Below are 16849 nucleotides of genomic sequence, written 5' to 3'. Positions count from 1 at the left end.
AGACACCAATTTCTGTTCCACATTTAAGTTAATTTTTTCCCCTTTCTGCAACACATAGATGTAGGAAGGCGCCTTGACTTGTGATGCCCTGAAAGTGGTAAACATTACACGGTTCAGTGGTTGTCACATGATTCATTCACTATGAAAAAAGTATAAATTAATCCTTTACAGACACAACTGCTTCTTCAGCAGTTTCCAGAGACATGTAAAAACTGATAGAAATACATTAAGTAGAAAACGTTATTATAAATACGATGGAGAAAATACAATCAAAACAGGATGTAGTGGCAAATCATTCTCTGTAATCAATGATACTTTCATGCACAAAGGCTATAATACTGATGACTGCATGTTGACAATGTATTTTTGAGATGCCTGGACTGTTAATATTTCCTTCAATACCATTTACACTAATCAAGCAGAACATTATAACCACAGCCCAGCTCCTCCCTTGGGACCATTTTGGATAAATACTAATTACTGCAGTTCTTCAACGTCTCACACAATGGAATGATTAAGATGAAGTTCTGTTATTAACCTGACAGAGGCCATATTGTTTTGCCTGATTAGGAACAGATTGTAAACAGATGAATACACCTACATTCACTAAAATACTGGAAATTACAATCTGATTATTACCCTTAAAAATAACAATGGACTCATTAAGGGGGCGGTTGTGGATGGGAGCTTGTGAGCACCAATGTAAGCACCACATTCACAAAAGTAATAATAAAAAACTTGACCACTGGCATGTGTTTTCATCAAAACAAACAAACAAAAAAACAGGACGCGAGTGCTTCAATGAAGATTTAGATTAGCACATAACATTAAAATGTGAGTGGTAGCGGAGCTGAAAGAACCCGAGGCACTCTTGTGTAGAAAATGTATTGTCCTTTATTGAGACAGTCTACACGCTTAAGCTGGACCATGTCTCAATAAAGGACTTTTAATTTTTCTAATGTCAACAATAATTTGAATTAGAATTTAAACATAGTCACAGTTTTTACTTATCAGTGCAAAGGAAACAGATATAGAAGCAACAAAATAAACCGCCTGTCCTTCATTGTAACTAGATTTGAGTCCCTCTTTCTGCTACAGTAGCTGGACAATAGTATTATAAATTCAGGTGACAACAAAATGCAAAATTATGTTCATTCATGACTTGAAATGGCACAAAGTGATGAGGGCAAATGAATTTTCAAGTACATATCAAATGTAACACAGGCCTTCAGATGCTGGCACCACCACTTCCCACTGATGGAGACTCACGGTGAAGCACAGACGGACAACGCACTGGCAGCTTCGCACGTTACAGAATATTTACAAGAAGGAAAGAAACATCACCAGGAACAAGAACAATTTCTCTTTTTTTAAGTTTCAATGCATTCTTTACACACTTGTCACTTTTCTGCAATCTGAACATCAACAGTGGCACACAATCAATTCATATCCCAATACTTAAATATTTTGTGTAGTAGGTCTCTTTCTCATTCACAGTGCAAATGATGGATAGGAAGCTTCTGAATTTGGAATTGGGAGACAAGAAATCTGTACATTACAGATTTTGGCTAAATTTGATCAGTGTTATTTTGTTTAGACTTTCCCTATTTCTGATCAAAACAGTGTAAACATACACCACTATCCATGGCTTGTCAACCCTCCTTCTTGTGCGACAAGTTTTTGGACTGGTCCCTTATCAATCTTTCAAAAATAAACCAACGTGTAAACTGCTAAGATTTCACCATGGCACTTCATTCAGACTGAGCTGTACATATCGCTACACTGCATTCACCTCTGTACATATCTTCCAAATTTGAGTTCAAAATGGCAGTACGTTGGGTTGTGTGTTTTTAGTCAGCGTAGTGCATGATAGACTCAACATAGTTTCCAGGGAAGAGTCCAGTGACGCCATTACAGACTCCTTCAAACCAGCCGTCGTCGTTTTTCTTGATGATGTAGATGATGGCTCCTTCCATGAAAGAAAGCTCATCCTCTTTGTCCTTGGTGTAGTCGTAGATAGCCACAACTGTGAAGAGGCAGACAACATTTAGTACAAAGCACATGTAGGGTGGTGCTAAGTTTAATTGCATCAACTTAAATGTAATGAGCCAAAGATGTTCATTTTGTCTTCTTATATACTTTAACTGCTTGGGTTCTTTTTAAAGACAATGCAGTAAGTGTATTTACCTTGTTGACATGTTTCGGCTGCTAGCTGCAAGCCATCTTCTGAACTGTCACCGGTGTTGGTGGTGACGTGTCACGTGTCAACAAGTTCAAATGCTGGATCAGGGAGGCCATTGAAATCAGAAAACGAGACATGAACAGCATTAACCGTGATGATGGCGCGTTCCTCCTTTCACACACCTGGGACACCCTCCTCCAGAGAACATCGGGCGACGGGAGGCGTGGTCAGTCTGAGCGACCTGCCAGGTCCATCAGGCTGACCACGCCTACAGGAAGTAACAACAGCTGATATACGACACGTCACCAACAACACCGGTGACAGTTCTGAGGATGGCTTGCAGGTAGCAGCCGAAACATGTCAACAAGGTAAATACACTTACTGCATTGTCTTTAAAAAGAACCCAAGAAGTTAAATGTAATGATATCAGAGATTAATAATGATAAATATTGTAGTACTATATATATAGTACTACAATAGTACTATATATATATATATGTATAATACTTATAGTACTATGTATATGTGTTGCTGCTTTGGTTTATCTAATGTTAAAAAAAACAAATATTTAAATAAAACAAGTTAATTTACCTAGGGTATATATGAGTATTTTCATTGCATCAGTTGCATAAAGTGATCCCGAACCACACTTACTTTTCAAAATCTGTTATTGTGTCTGGTCTAAGTAAAGGTGATCTTAGTGAGGGAGTTTTTCCTAACCTTTCTCTAGATAGCTCTTAGGTGCCCAGTGCGGATCTCCATCTGCGTATGGGTCGCTGTAGTGAACCACAGCAGCCTCGTCTTCTTCGTAATCCACCGGGGGAGGGGGTGGAGGGGGGGAGGGCTCCTCAAACACAGACAGGTCCTCTGGAGGGGGAGGAGGAGGTGGGGCAGGGCTGTCTGTGACTGTAAACACACAAAACCAATCATAATCAACAACCACTACATGTGATATGCAGATGTTTATTCACAAATGGAAACTAATCAGTTTTATACTCTATTTGATTGCACAGAGTTTATTATCTTTTTATATTCATTGAATTGTCCAGTATCTCATCTTCATCCAGGTGAAGGACTGGATGCCCCAGCTCTCCAGTCAGTTACTGTTATTCTAACTGCCCTAATGACACTTTTCATTCCTTATCCAATTTCCAATCTAATGCATTTAATGAAATGGCATAATACAATGTAGCTACCTCATTATAATATAAGCGACAGGCCCACTAGAGGGCACTGTGTTATTATTTTTGAGGGAAAAGAACCAACTAGAATCAATTTTGTTATGATACCATGGTCTTTACAAAACTGATGATTGGTAAATTAATACACAAAACACTGGTAGACATGTTCACCCCACTCTCTAAAGATATTTTGCTCTGATCCAACAGAATAAAACTGTGTTAATGCGGCAGGAGATGTAACAAATACCTCTTTTAATTTGAAGTTACAGAAGACTTAAACAAGGTTAGCTAAAAACTGTGGCTAAAACCCTGCATTTGACTGCATGACTCATAGGTTTTGTATCCTGTAGAGTTTCTAGACTGGCCAAGTGCACAATCAGCTCACATTTCTTTCTCTTCGTCAGAGCGAGAGTTCGACTTGAGCTTTCTGTGATCCATCACCATGGCAACAGACAGACATTCAAAAGGCGTGCCCATCGCCAGAAAGTGTGCAGAGTGTAGTGAGTCACAGAGGAGCAGAGGGGCAAATCATGGCATTTTACAGTGATGAGGCATGGCTGATTGTGCATGATTTTAAGCTTGCTCATAGAATGATACTCCAAACTCTAAGTCCATGGGTTTTAAAGAGGTGAAAAATATGCACTGTTGTAATTGTGGTAATTAACAATTAAAAATATCTCAAAATATCACAAAGCTGAAACCCATGAAAAGGTTTATTGTTTGTAATGAAATAATTCTAAAATGCACTACTGTTTGGCATAATAAAAAAGTTTCAGGTAATTTGGCTGAGTTAAAAATAATCACACAAATTATGAAAAGACCAAAGTTATCAATATCAGTAGTATTAACTATTAATATATCAAGAACATATCATTGCAGAATATTAATATAAAAAAAAAAATTACAAAAAGTGAACGCAGAGATTATATGATTTGGAGGAAAAATAGAGCCATGATTTTCATCAGTCATAAATGTGTCTGCAATTCCACATTACAGTATTACAGTGAAAGTCATGCATTTGACTTACTGCTCTCCTGCATTCTGGCCACAAAGCCGGTGAGGGGGATCTGTGGGGTCAGCTGCACCATGGGAGGAGGTGGAGGAGCCACAGACACTGAAGCAGCAGCAGCAGCAAGGAGAAGCGGAGCATGAGACAAAACGAAAGGAGAAAATACAAGGCACTGTACAAAAGAGCTGGCAACATACGGAAACATCAAGCATAGGTAACTTATAACTGCAGAGCTTGTTTATTGGTGGTTTTCAGACTCTAGAATGAGATAATGTCATGCTCCCCTGATGTGGAGCAAGAGCCAGTTGTCTCTATTAATTACATGTAATTTTCATATCCACAAATAAACAATGAAATAACCAGATTATTGATATTAGTCCCCTGGACTTCATACATTACAAATCATCAATTGACATGACCCCCTTCTCTATTAAAAATTACAGTCCTATAGAATGTTTTGTTGTAATCTGGATTTTAAAATAGACTAATGCGCTATTGCTGAGTTTCAGTGTACAAAACATCCTTCACAGGATCACATGTGTAGTTTCACTTGTCACTTATGTCTTACACATGCTACACCCAGAGATGACATAATTATTCCAGCTCAAATGTAAGCCAGCTATGACTCAGAAATTACATGTCCCTGGAAACATAGGTCTCATTATTACTGGTGCCTATTAACGCAGAAACAGCAGTGTAGGGACTGTACAATACAACTGTCTTCAAATTTAAACAGTGTGCGTGTCCAAATTAAAATTATGCACTTAAAATCTAATATAAAACCCAAAATATGTAGTTTAGTTCTAACTTATACCTAACTATGGTAAATGTTAACCCCCTGTGTATTATGACATCACAAATTCATATATCCTATATTTCCTCTTGTCTTCACCTCCCTTAAAGCTTCCCTTTGTAATTAGATTGGGCAACCCATCTAGATTGTATTCTCACATAGCACCTCTATCATCTACAGGTAAAAATCTAATAAACTTACAAATGGTACCTTCAAAGGCCCTTTCTTCTTCCTGCTTATGAACCTAATGGAGTGTTCTTCTCATTGCATATTACTTTCTTACGGTTTATTTATTTTTATATTGCAGACAAGGTCCAATTAATCTTAAATCAATAAAACATCATGTTCCTTTTTTATTCATTATCAGACTAGTATAATTCAGAGCCTATGTTAAATATTATCCATCACAAAGCTCATATGATGTCCCAGTTTAGATCCCTTGCTGATTTTAATGTTGTGAGCATGGCTTTATTGTCTTTCCCTTGCAGACAATAAACCTCCTCTGTCTGAAAACGGCTGTCCTGAGAGAGGGGCCATTAGAGCAAAGGAGCTCAGAGCACTGCAGTGTGCCAAAATAAATCCTAGTCTCAAACAGCACATGCATATATCTTGGGTTTCCCCTTATCAAAAACATATTTATTCCCACATTGCCCATAAAAGCCCTTTGTCTTTCTGCCTATTCTAGTAAACAAATATTTTCTCTGGCAATAATGTCAAAAAAGGACAGCTACAAATCAGCAATTATTACACCAAAAAAACAAAATGGGCAAGTGGTTTATCTATTGGAGCACTACATATACAAAATACAATATATACCTGTTACTCATGTATTTTAGCAGAATTTGTCTTGCTCCAGTAAAGCTATATTGTATAAGCAGCTCTTGAGGTCAGAATATGTCCACTGCCTGTCTTGATTAATTTATGAAGCGTTATATTGTCTGATAATCAGGCATTAGCATGTTAATTGTTATATTTACCATGACAATACCTTTGGACCACTACGAATTAACTACTTCTAGTTTTGTAAAAAAAAATAAAATAAAATACAATAATTAAAAAGTTAAAAGAGTAAAATTGTAAAAAGTAAGTAGATTGTGTCACATGGGATATATGCACAAAACGAAAAACACTGAAGTAGTGTGATAATTTCAAACCTAAAGATGAGAACATTAAAATTAGTATATTCACATCTGAGTACCACAACAATTACCTGAGTTCTGTTGGTAGCCTGGTCCTCCGTTGATGTGTGGCTGTTGGGAGGAGACAGAGGGCGCGCGGCGGTAAGTGCCAGTAGCTGACACCATTGAGGCGGACGATGTGGTTGACGAGTTGTGGCGGGAAATCTGCCGCGAAATGGTGCCAAACTGTGACATGGGGATCGGACCCAAACCTGGGCCCTGTGGCACTGAGGCAGCAGAGGTGGCAACTGTTACAGGGAAAATATCACTGTGAGAAGTGGGATTGTATAGAGTGACATGGCTCATTACAAATAGGGTAGTTAATCCACAGGCCAGTGGTGGGTAAACTCTTATAAATGTTGTTGCAAAGATGGGAGCCTATATACTCTCACGTCCTTCAACTTACAAAAATCAGTCTCCTCTTTGTTGTATGTCTGCTCACCTTGGCCCATACTAGGAGGGGATGGGGTAGGAACGGCCAGAGGCATCCCCACTCCACTACTGCCACTGTTTTCTCTGCCCCCACTTCCACCACTACTCCCACTGCAGACAAAAGAGGAAGAGAAGAAAAAAAGCATGAGAGTGTGGCCACAGGATGAGCCACACACAGTATAATTAGACGACTGTGTTTGACAACCCATTATTACATCTGCCCTGTCATCGCTGCATCTCTACAGCAACAGACGTGTGCGAAAACTGTAGCATCTACCAGCCCTCACATAAACATTTCAGGCTTTTGACGTTTTCTACATGATATTCTGTAAAATTAACAGTAATTGCTGGAAGAAATGAAATTGCTATTTAATATAATTAAATATAATTTATTTTAAATGGGACATCTGAAGAGTGCATAAAATGTCATTACATAAATGTACTAGTAAAGGCTGTACCTGTGAGTCCTGGGTCTCTGGTTGAGGGAGGCAGTGCGTGCAGGGCTGTGCTGGTTGCCGAGGCGGGCAGGGCTCGTCATGTAGTCGTTAGGCACCACTGGAGGCTTCACTGGTTCCAGTGTCTTATATGGAGTATTACGTCTGTTTATAGTAAGTTATAGTTAGTTTTAGAAGTGACATCTTTTGTTCAAAACTGAAGGTTTGTAATATTTTTCATGTATATGACTTTACCCTAGTGTGCCACGGCCCGCCATGGGGGGGCTTGGAGGTTTCTGTGTCGGGGGATTGGTCCGAGACAGTGTACCTCCTCCTCGTCCTGCTGCATTGTTTCCATGTTGCTGGAGAAGCAAAGATAAATGAACACACTGCTTTGTTTGCACTAAATTGCCTGACAATGGTGTTTCCTTAAGAAAATGACATTAAGATTTAAGAGTAATCCAGTCTTTATTAGGTAGTGAGTTTTCAGCTAAACATTTCCATGGCCTTCCATCATTTAAAAATACAAAAGACTATTTTACCGATTGTCTTCTCTTAAACTGTCTTTCAAACGTTTCATGCACTTGTATTTTAAAAATAAAAACTTTACAAAAACACTATTGTGTCTTACCTTGGCTTTAAGCCACTGAGAAAAAGCAGCAAAAAACAGGACAGAGAATACAGGTTCAGGTTAAGGTGATGACAGGTGACAGTGACAGTCAGTGACATTTTAGTTATTACAGAAATATCTATATAGAGTCTAACCTGCAAATATGTGCGACTGTGCCTATAAACAGTTTATGCGAATCTAATTTTAGAAAATTATGTATTAGTAAACGAATCAAGAATGTGCAATTTTAAACATAGCCAGTGAGTGCTATTTATAACATTTCAGAGAAAACATCTAAAGCTCTGTTTGAGAGAAACAGAGAGAAAGAGAGAAAGAGAGTGTTGGTGCACATTGTGTTGCATGAATCTAGACCTTATGTTGATGCTGATGCTACAATCATGATCACATCCACTTTAACTCACATATAGAAATAATAAACAAGGCTTGTAGCTTTAAACAAACGGGCCATAAAGAGAGGTCATAAATAACTGCTGTTCTGTGACTGTGTTAACTACTGCCGTACTGCCAGTTAGGCCTCTGGAGGTTATTGGAGCTCAGCTCTGTCTGTATATGAAGTACTACTCAGACTAGCTCTCCCTTAAACCAGTAAACATATGAATGGGTAATAAAAACAGACAATTTGTCCTACAGTTTTGTATTCTCACTAAACTTTGTTCATAAATAACTAAAAGCGCTGTCATATATAAAATTGTGCTTTTTGGATTTGGGTCAAATGTGAGCAAAATATCTGATTTTAGCTGCTCTGAATGCAGTCTTAGTGGTGTAGCCAAGTGCAGGGTCCATCTATTATGTGTTTGTGAGCAGCCATCATTCATCTCTGCATCTGTAGCTGCATTTGCATAGAGGGCTGTGCCAAATCTGTGTGAGATGCTCCTCTGAGAAGGAAACACCAGCTTTTGAATTTGAATCAGTGCATGTCTGAAATCGACAGACAGCCTCTGTCTTAACAAAAAGAGGAGAGAAGAGACTGGTGCAGAAATACAGAATACTGTAATACAATGAAAGCCTCACACACATTCAAACGCACAGTGGTTTAGTGAATCAAAGGCTGTGGGAAAGCGGATGGATCATGCAGAGAGGAGAAAACACTAAAATTAAGCAGAGCGAGGAGAATACTTGGTTCAGCTAAGGCAGCCGTGCAACAGCCACTTCCTAAGTGCTATTTGGTTTTATATGGGAAGGTTTTGCCATAAGCCATGAAGAATCCTCCATGTACAAGTCAATGTAACATTTCCATGCATGTGATGGGGAGTGATTACTTAAAAGGCCACAGTATCGACTGGCAGAAGTGTGAGTGTGCATCAGTGTAAGTGATATATGAGAGCAGGCAGTTACATGGGAGAGGTGTGAACTCCACTAAAATCACTTTTCCTGTCCTGAAAAATCGATTAACCGTGCAATCGGGATCATGTATCAAAATAATGACTTGAGATAGTTTTGATTGTGGGGAGGATATAACATAGTGTTTTACAGTGTCTTCAAAGAGTTCTGTACTTTGATTGAGTTTTCAAATAGAAAATGTAATGGTGTTCTTCTCACTTTGACCCCATGTCCCACGTCGTCCAACAGAGTGTAGTCGATGGGCTTTCGAATGTAACGCACAGGCCGCTCCATGTTGCCTGGGGCGATGATTTTGTGGGTGCGGGACGTGTTTTTGTTTGTGGTCAGGATCCCAATCTCTCGGCGAGCCACCTTCTCCTTGTGAATGTCCACAGTCTGCATTATCAATAAAAAGAATGGAACAGATGAGAGAGAGAGAATGGCATATAATATTAATTAGATTGCAAGAAAATTCCAGCTTTCAATGAATAAATGAATAAAATCTACTTCTTATCGTAATATTAGGGTAGACTTTTATCACCTGACCTTCTCCAAGAAAGTGCCTTTTCCACTGATTATATTTAAAGACACCTTTCAATTCTATCCACTAGATCTTTAATCTTTAGAATGTGCATTTTTCATTATAAAGGGCTTCCATTTGTAATCATATGGACAACTGATAAAACAACTAGTAGATTAATTGCAAATGTAATCAGACAGTGGAGTAATTACATCAAAATAACACAGGACACAGGTACTATGCAATAGCTGTATTACTAGAACCAAAAGCCAAGAAAATAAATTCATATTATTTTCCAGTAAAGCAGTTAGTGAAAAAAAGACCATGGCAGGCTTTTGGAATACTATGATGCACTCTTCAGTGTCCATCTTATACTACTCCACCCTCACACATATTTGATGAGCATATTTGACGTGCATCTCGTGTAACAGTGGTCTCCTACTTCTTAATTAAAGTCACTATGGCTCTCAGCACCTACACAGCAGGCCTAAACCCCCACTATAGTTTATGAATGATGAATGAAATGGGACAAGTCAATGCGAAGACAGGGCAAGGTAAAGCACAATAAGGATGGATGGAGAATCAATGGTGCTTATACATTTAAGATGGTTTGGGGCACTAATTTGAGTCATATGTAGGTTACAATAGCTTGAATAGCAATATTTACATATACTTAAATAAATCTCTTGATAGAAATCCTAGAGAGAGTATTTTGAAATTAACAGTGTAATAAAAAGTTCAGCAAAATGTTGCAAGAAAGAGAAAATTGTTTAATGAAATGGTAATTATGTATTTGTAATAGGTCTGTTAATGTACTGACAATTTTATGTAAGCATCAGTATCAGTGCACTACAAACAATAAATTACATCAAATGAATTGGATTCAGTATTAATTTAAATAGTGTTTCAGTAAGTTCCTAGTTAAATTTGTTTAGCCTGTTTAGTCTGTTTCAAGATATATATTCCTATTTCAAGCCAAGTGATGTGACTGTCCATGTAGAGAATATAATTCAAACAGGTAATAAAAATGACTATAGAATTGTTTTTTATTTGCTTTCAGTTAAACCTACAGCCAATGCAATAATCAGAAAGCACTAAAGTACAAGGTCACCAGTCAGACATCCGCCTTGACAGCTCCACTGCTGCATCTGTCTCCCTCTGAGTCTAAAGATACAGATGACACAGAGAAACTGAAGTCTGATGGGAGTCAATGGTTTTGTGGAGTTAACGGCAGTCCCTTGTCAGGTTTAACTGTGTATTTCTGCATTTGGCTGAAGCTGAGATATTTATAGTGCCATCTTTAGGAGAGGAAGCTAAAGGGTGACACCCCATTTCAACTGGAAGTAAGAAGAGATCCCCGCCTTTTTCCTGTTACTGACAAGCAAGCAACAACTGAGAGCACATTTCAGTAGAGAATAATAAATACGTAGAAATGCCTTTATATCCGAACTGAAAACACTTCTTCCTTATTATCATTTCTTGTGTATAATATGTGTTGTAAATGTAGTGCTGCTTCTTGACCCGGATATCAAAAAGAGGTTGTGGAATCTCTTTGAATCTCAATAATGAGTGCAGTAGATATTCAGATGATCAGATCAGAACTACATCAAATCCTATACTTGCTTAATTTCTAGTAGTTTCAGTTTGAATCTACTGAACACCTAACACAAATAAGCAGGTAAAGATAAGAAAATCTGTTTTATTTCACTGATTGTGACCATTTTTGAATATCTTTGCTCCAAAAGTCAAATGTGTGAGCCATCTGCATGGGACAAATTGAGTCATTTGTTGGAGTACAGCACTTAGACCACTGGCAGATGTTACAAAGTAATGGTGAAATAATTTAACATTTTGTATTACCTATTACCTAATCACTGACAGCAGACCTGTGTGTGGCCTTGCTGTGCACATGTCTGATCTCATTTAGTTTGTAATCCTTAATAAACATGTGGACACGGTGCAGCTCTGTCGCCCCATTCTCACAGATGGCACAGCTGTAGAGAGCACAGTCGGATGTACACTCAGCCTAATAATTCTGTGCTATCGCCATGACGACTCACAGCAGTGCAACACAATGCAACACAGTCAAAAATCTACAACTAACTTTCATATTCAGTTAAGTAAAATATTATAAAAATAAAAGAGCTGTGGCAGTAGACAGTATTGTTAAACATATAGATAAATAATAATAAGATCTTGAGGCAAATTACACAAATAATGGCTGAAAGGTTTTCAAAGCCCTTAATTTTCTACAGCACAACAGAATTACCATTATCGTTGTTGTGTTCGGGGCACATAATTAAAACAAACACAGACAGATAGGGAAGAGTTTGGCACAGTTCTTCTTTGAATAAATACATTGCGTTTACGTAATTTATGCAGATTTAACAGCTATTCTCTTCAAAATTACATAATACCAAAAAGGTAAGTCGTCATTTAAAGTTTAACTTTCATGGATTGATGGATTCTTGGAAAAATGCCAGGTTTACAACTTACAGCAACAGAGGAGCAGCAAATAGAAAAGCATGAGGAACTGATTTTGCTAAAATACTTTTATCTGGACCAGGCACAAGAAATGTAAACATATAAGAGACCCTCCAGACTATTATTTGACAATAATAACAATGATTATAATTCTTTAAACAAGCTAAATTAAAGGTGCCCTAGGTAACTTTGCTTATGCAGTTTACCCTATTTCCTTGTCTCCATGTCATCATCATTGCTTTTCCTGTTTCACAATTTGATTAAACTAACCCATCTTCATAGAAACAAGCAAGCAACACCTCTAGTCTGACATCAGATCTATGGAAGGGTGACCCTGCTCATGGTGAAATGCATGTTTTTCAAGGTATTTGGCATTGAAAACACTCACAATTAAATTAATTTAAATATGAAATGCAATACTGTGGATCATTTCGGCGAAGGAATAAAATATTTTAAAAAGCAGGTGATAATTTAAAAGGAGTAAAAGGAGTTAACTTGATCTTCATTAAGCCAACATTAATAGAGGTTTTTCCAGCGGCCGTTGGTGTAAAGTCTAAACTCTAAAGAGCCACACAGTGGAGGGTGCAGGCGTCAGAGCTGGAGTTGATCCTGACAGGTTTAATGAAGCGCACAGCGAGGGGACTGGGACAGTCAGAGGCTGACAGACAGGGTGGCCCGGGCAAGAACAGAACAACACGGGACAGAGGGGAATAAGAGGACTGCTGATGAAGCATGAGGTGTCATCAGAGCACTGTGAGGGCTGCCAGGTCCATGGAGCCAAATGTCACGTGTCAGTTTTAATACTGGGAACACTGGTGAGCTGGGAACATACTGTAAGACAACATTTTTTTGTTGAAAAGATGAAAAATATCAGCAAAATTTAGGAACAAAATATTGCAGCTAATGTGCCATGGGCTTGGGGAATTGGCAATGGGCTCTCTTCACCATCAATTTATTATGATAGTTATCTTAGGACACACAAACTGTCTTTTGAATACAATTTCTGAAACTACAAGTACAAGGATTATTTCTTTATTTCTATTTTCTTTTTATTTTCAGGTCCTGGCTTTGTGCTTAGGAACTAGCAGCATGATACCTGGAAAAAGAGTTTGGGTGAAATGATACCCACCATGCAGCTCTATCCAAAGAGCCACAAAGCATACATTTGATTTGATGAACAGCATAAGAAGGTTTCCCATAACTGAATTGTAGATTTATACCTGAGAAATGTGGTTAATTGAAGACTCCATGCGGCGCAGTTGCGAGGCCTGGATGTCCAGTAGCTGCAGCACATTGTTGGCTAAGGCATTGATCTGATAGGCTACGCTGGCCAGAGACTGAGTGGTGTAGGCTTTAGTCTCCTCCAGGGCCTTTTTCTTATCTTGAGCCTGGCAGAAAAGCAAAGACAGGGTCAGTCAAATCAGCACAGGATGTGGAGGAGGAGACACAGAAGTTGGCAAAAGGAAGTAAGGTAGAAAAACTAAAAGAGGAAACAAGCAATTTCAGTGCTCATTTACAAGAAATTGTGTAAACATGACATTTTTCAGCTAACTGAATCCACAATTTTGAGTAAAGGACAGCAGCCTTGGAGGGCAGTGAACCAGAGGACAACAATAGCTGTGTTGGATGAACATGGCAGTAGGACAGGTGCTTGTGGGATAGACGACCAGTGAATAGGAATGCCAAGACACTTTGTATGATCCCAACTCTCCACCGGCTGGCAAACCATCTGTTTCTGGAAGCCTTTAAATAGTGACTGCTCCGGATAGGCTTATTTATAGTTTAACATCAAAACCTGTATAAAAAGTCTAACATTATTGTGATGGAGTGTACTTCTCATCAACTATAGTAAAATAAGTAGATGGGCAAAACAAAACAAAATACAAGCAAAACAATAACAGTTATAACATGTAACATGTATGAGTGCTGTGCAATAAATTGTTGATATCCCCAAACCAAGCCATAGTAATTCATCTGAATTATTCATGAAATATAGCAGCACCAAAAACAAATAAATGACTCGTACAGTGGAGATTTTGCTCCCTTATGCTGATGCATTTAAATGTAATAATTATATAGTCAAATGCCTCTGACAGTAATTAGGCTAATATTTAATATTATTGTGGTTATGTTTATATTTAGGGGTTAAGAGTTTTTGCTTGCCTTTGATATGGTTGTGCACTGCTTATAACCATGCTAAATATGTTCTGCTATCTAACTTTGCAGTATTTGTTGCATAGTGTTTAGTGTTTGTTTGTTTTTTCGGGGATTTTTTTGTACTCACTGGGCCTAAACAGACCAACTACAATGCATGCACGAGAGGACGTGCTCATTACTATTAACAACTTTAATGAATTGGTCACCAACAATTTATAAATGTTTTCACTGCAGACTGTAATTTTTACTATACGGGCCTTAAAGGTCCTATATTATGCAAAAATTGACTCTGGTGAGCTTTAAGCCTTATTAAGACTGATGTTACCTAATCAAAGCATACCTGGAGTTGCATTTTGGTTCATTCACACATGTTTGAGTAACCCTTTATTATTAGTCTGTCCACAACTCCAAAACTCAAAATGCTGTTTCACATTGTCAAAGAAATTATTTTAGTAAGGTTGGATGGAGTTTCAAAACGCAGTGGAGCACGTAATGTATTACTACACAACCTCACAAGCTGGTTTTCTGTTTGAGAAAGTCAGCCTTAATATGCAGGGCTTGAGTTGTAAACATGTGTGAATGAAACAAAACCAAACTCTGGGTATGTTTTTGATGAGGACACAACATTATAACAAACACAACCTTATGGGTATGATTTGTGTAATATCAGACTGAACCCCATGAGTCATTATCTGAGGAGCTATGATTTCACAACGCATCATGTGACCCCCAAAAGCACATGGGGAGTCCAATTTTCAGTTCATTATGTGTCAGAATAGTCAGTGGTCAGTTATTATTATTATTTTTTCTTTTATCAGAAAGAAATAGAAATAGAAAGTAATTTTGACCACATGTTAGTATATACTGGAGCTGGACTTCAAGTGATTTGCAATGACAATGTAATTAAACAACAAGCAAATGGTACATGGAACTTCATATTGCACATGATGTAATGAACTGGACTTGTACGTGTATGGCTATTTCTTTATTTTATAAAGGGCTTAATTTACAGGAACTACATGATTCATGAATCAGGCAATTAATTTGAGACAAATCGCCTCAACTATTGACCATTAATACAAACGCTTTCTTTAATCCCTGTTAGAATATATGATGAAAACATGCCATATTCCCATTATGAACCGTCAGTAAGTCATAGGCTACTGTGGTCGGTAGAGTTGCAAGCTTTGAATTTCAATTCTCTGATCTGGCTCCTACTGAAGTGTTTTTCATAAATGGAGCATTTTGCACTGCCAGAGCCTTCTCACAAAACGGATTCAATCATTGACAAACCACTTGGCCGTAGCACGACACACCCTCTCTAAACACTCCCAGAGGCTATTTCAGCAGGGCGAGTGTAGCTTATGACTGCTACCCCGGCTCTGGTTCACCGGGCCGGGCGCATAAACTCGATATAACCCGTCACAGCCGAGCCAGCCACGGAACCGATCGGTGGAGGGATGGTTTATCTGGGAGGAAATAGCGGTTTAAGGATCTGTTTCGGTCAAACCAGCGTTTCCTGCCCTGTGGTTTCACTCCGCAGACACGACGGAAGATAGCGGCCAAATAGTCTGAATCAAAGCGCCTTTCGATCACGTTTTTCTTACCTGAACATAATTGTTTTCGCAGTATTCAGCGACACGGGAAAGGTTCTGGTAGCTCTCCACAAGCGCTCGTTTGCCAGCGGGGATTTCCTCCTCTAGTAGCATTTGTAGCTCTGCCATCTTACATCCCTTTGCATTTCTCTCCTCTCTGTCCTTTTCAGCGGAGCGAGGCGGTGATGCTGCTGCGCTGGGTAGCTGTGAAAGGGGCTCCCCCGCCTGGCTTTGTGGGGCGGTAGGCCTCCGATTCACAACAGCCCGTGACAAATCTACGCGAAAAACACTGAACGCTCATTGGCTCCCCAGAGTGGTTAACCAATCATGTCAAGACTTCATTATGTTACAGTAAAATGTAAGCGCGATATGGGACAATAAATATTCATCAAATCATGGCACAAGCCGTTGTAATTTATTGTTAATGGTAGATTATAATGTAACTAAAACATATAATTAATTGTCTTTAACTCATTGATTTACCCACCAAAGACTGTCATTTAATGGATTTTTATTTATAAATGTAAATCCTAAATAAAGCTCATTTGAATTTACTTTAAAATGACTGAACAGTACAAGACTACACTTCCCATACGCCACTTCGGTTTAAATCCCCTTCTCCAAGGCGTTTGTGGGATTTGAAGGAGAACTGCTGCACGGAGCTGTGGACGCTTGCTGAGCGTTTGCCGCGGTTTGAGCCGACAAAAAACTACGTTTCCCAAAACCAGAACAAGTCGGCCGTTGCCGTCTGGACTCATCCCTTGCTCGTCCTTTATCAGAGACCAGATTGGCTTTAGTTACACTGCAGAGAGGCATAATTAGCTTAAATTATTTCTGTATGGACAGATGTAAAATAAACGAATGAAAATGTTCTATGGCAACTAAATAGTTTTGACAGGAAAGGCTACAATTTGCCAGCAAACCTCTCTGATC

At 38.6% G+C, this 16849-nt stretch overlaps 1 protein-coding gene across 6 annotated transcripts; it reads right to left on the bottom strand.

Annotated features, from left to right (window-relative positions):
• Window positions 1–1138: 1138 nt before the first annotated feature.
• Window positions 1139–16063, bottom strand: LOC110173490 (abl interactor 1-like). 6 transcript variants are annotated; one of them, XM_055151336.1, is made up of 11 exons: window positions 15929–16063; window positions 13385–13552; window positions 9380–9556; window positions 7841–7855; window positions 7465–7571; window positions 7234–7374; window positions 6750–6886; window positions 6376–6591; window positions 4391–4477; window positions 2903–3088; window positions 1139–2026 (listed from the first exon to the last, which is right to left on the bottom strand). In XM_055151336.1, exons 1-11 carry the CDS (start codon window positions 16043–16045, stop codon window positions 1851–1853), a joined length of 1527 nt encoding a protein of 508 aa, XP_055007311.1. In that variant the 5' UTR covers window positions 16046–16063; the 3' UTR covers window positions 1139–1850. The 6 variants fall into 6 exon arrangements, with proteins under 6 accessions (XP_055007311.1, XP_055007308.1, XP_055007309.1 ...); XM_055151333.1 differs by having other exon boundaries at window positions 6786–6886; XM_055151334.1 differs by lacking the exon at window positions 4391–4477.
• Window positions 16064–16849: the final 786 nt, after the last annotated feature.

The sequence above is a fragment of the Boleophthalmus pectinirostris genome, unplaced genomic scaffold (assembly GCF_026225935.1).
Source record: "Boleophthalmus pectinirostris isolate CB_2022bp ecotype Guang Dong unplaced genomic scaffold, ASM2622593v1 HiC_scaffold_16, whole genome shotgun sequence".
Taxonomy (NCBI): Eukaryota; Metazoa; Chordata; class Actinopteri; order Gobiiformes; family Gobiidae; genus Boleophthalmus; species Boleophthalmus pectinirostris.
Note: the sequence above shows the minus strand (reverse complement) of the source record. Positions and strands in the feature narration are given on the sequence as shown.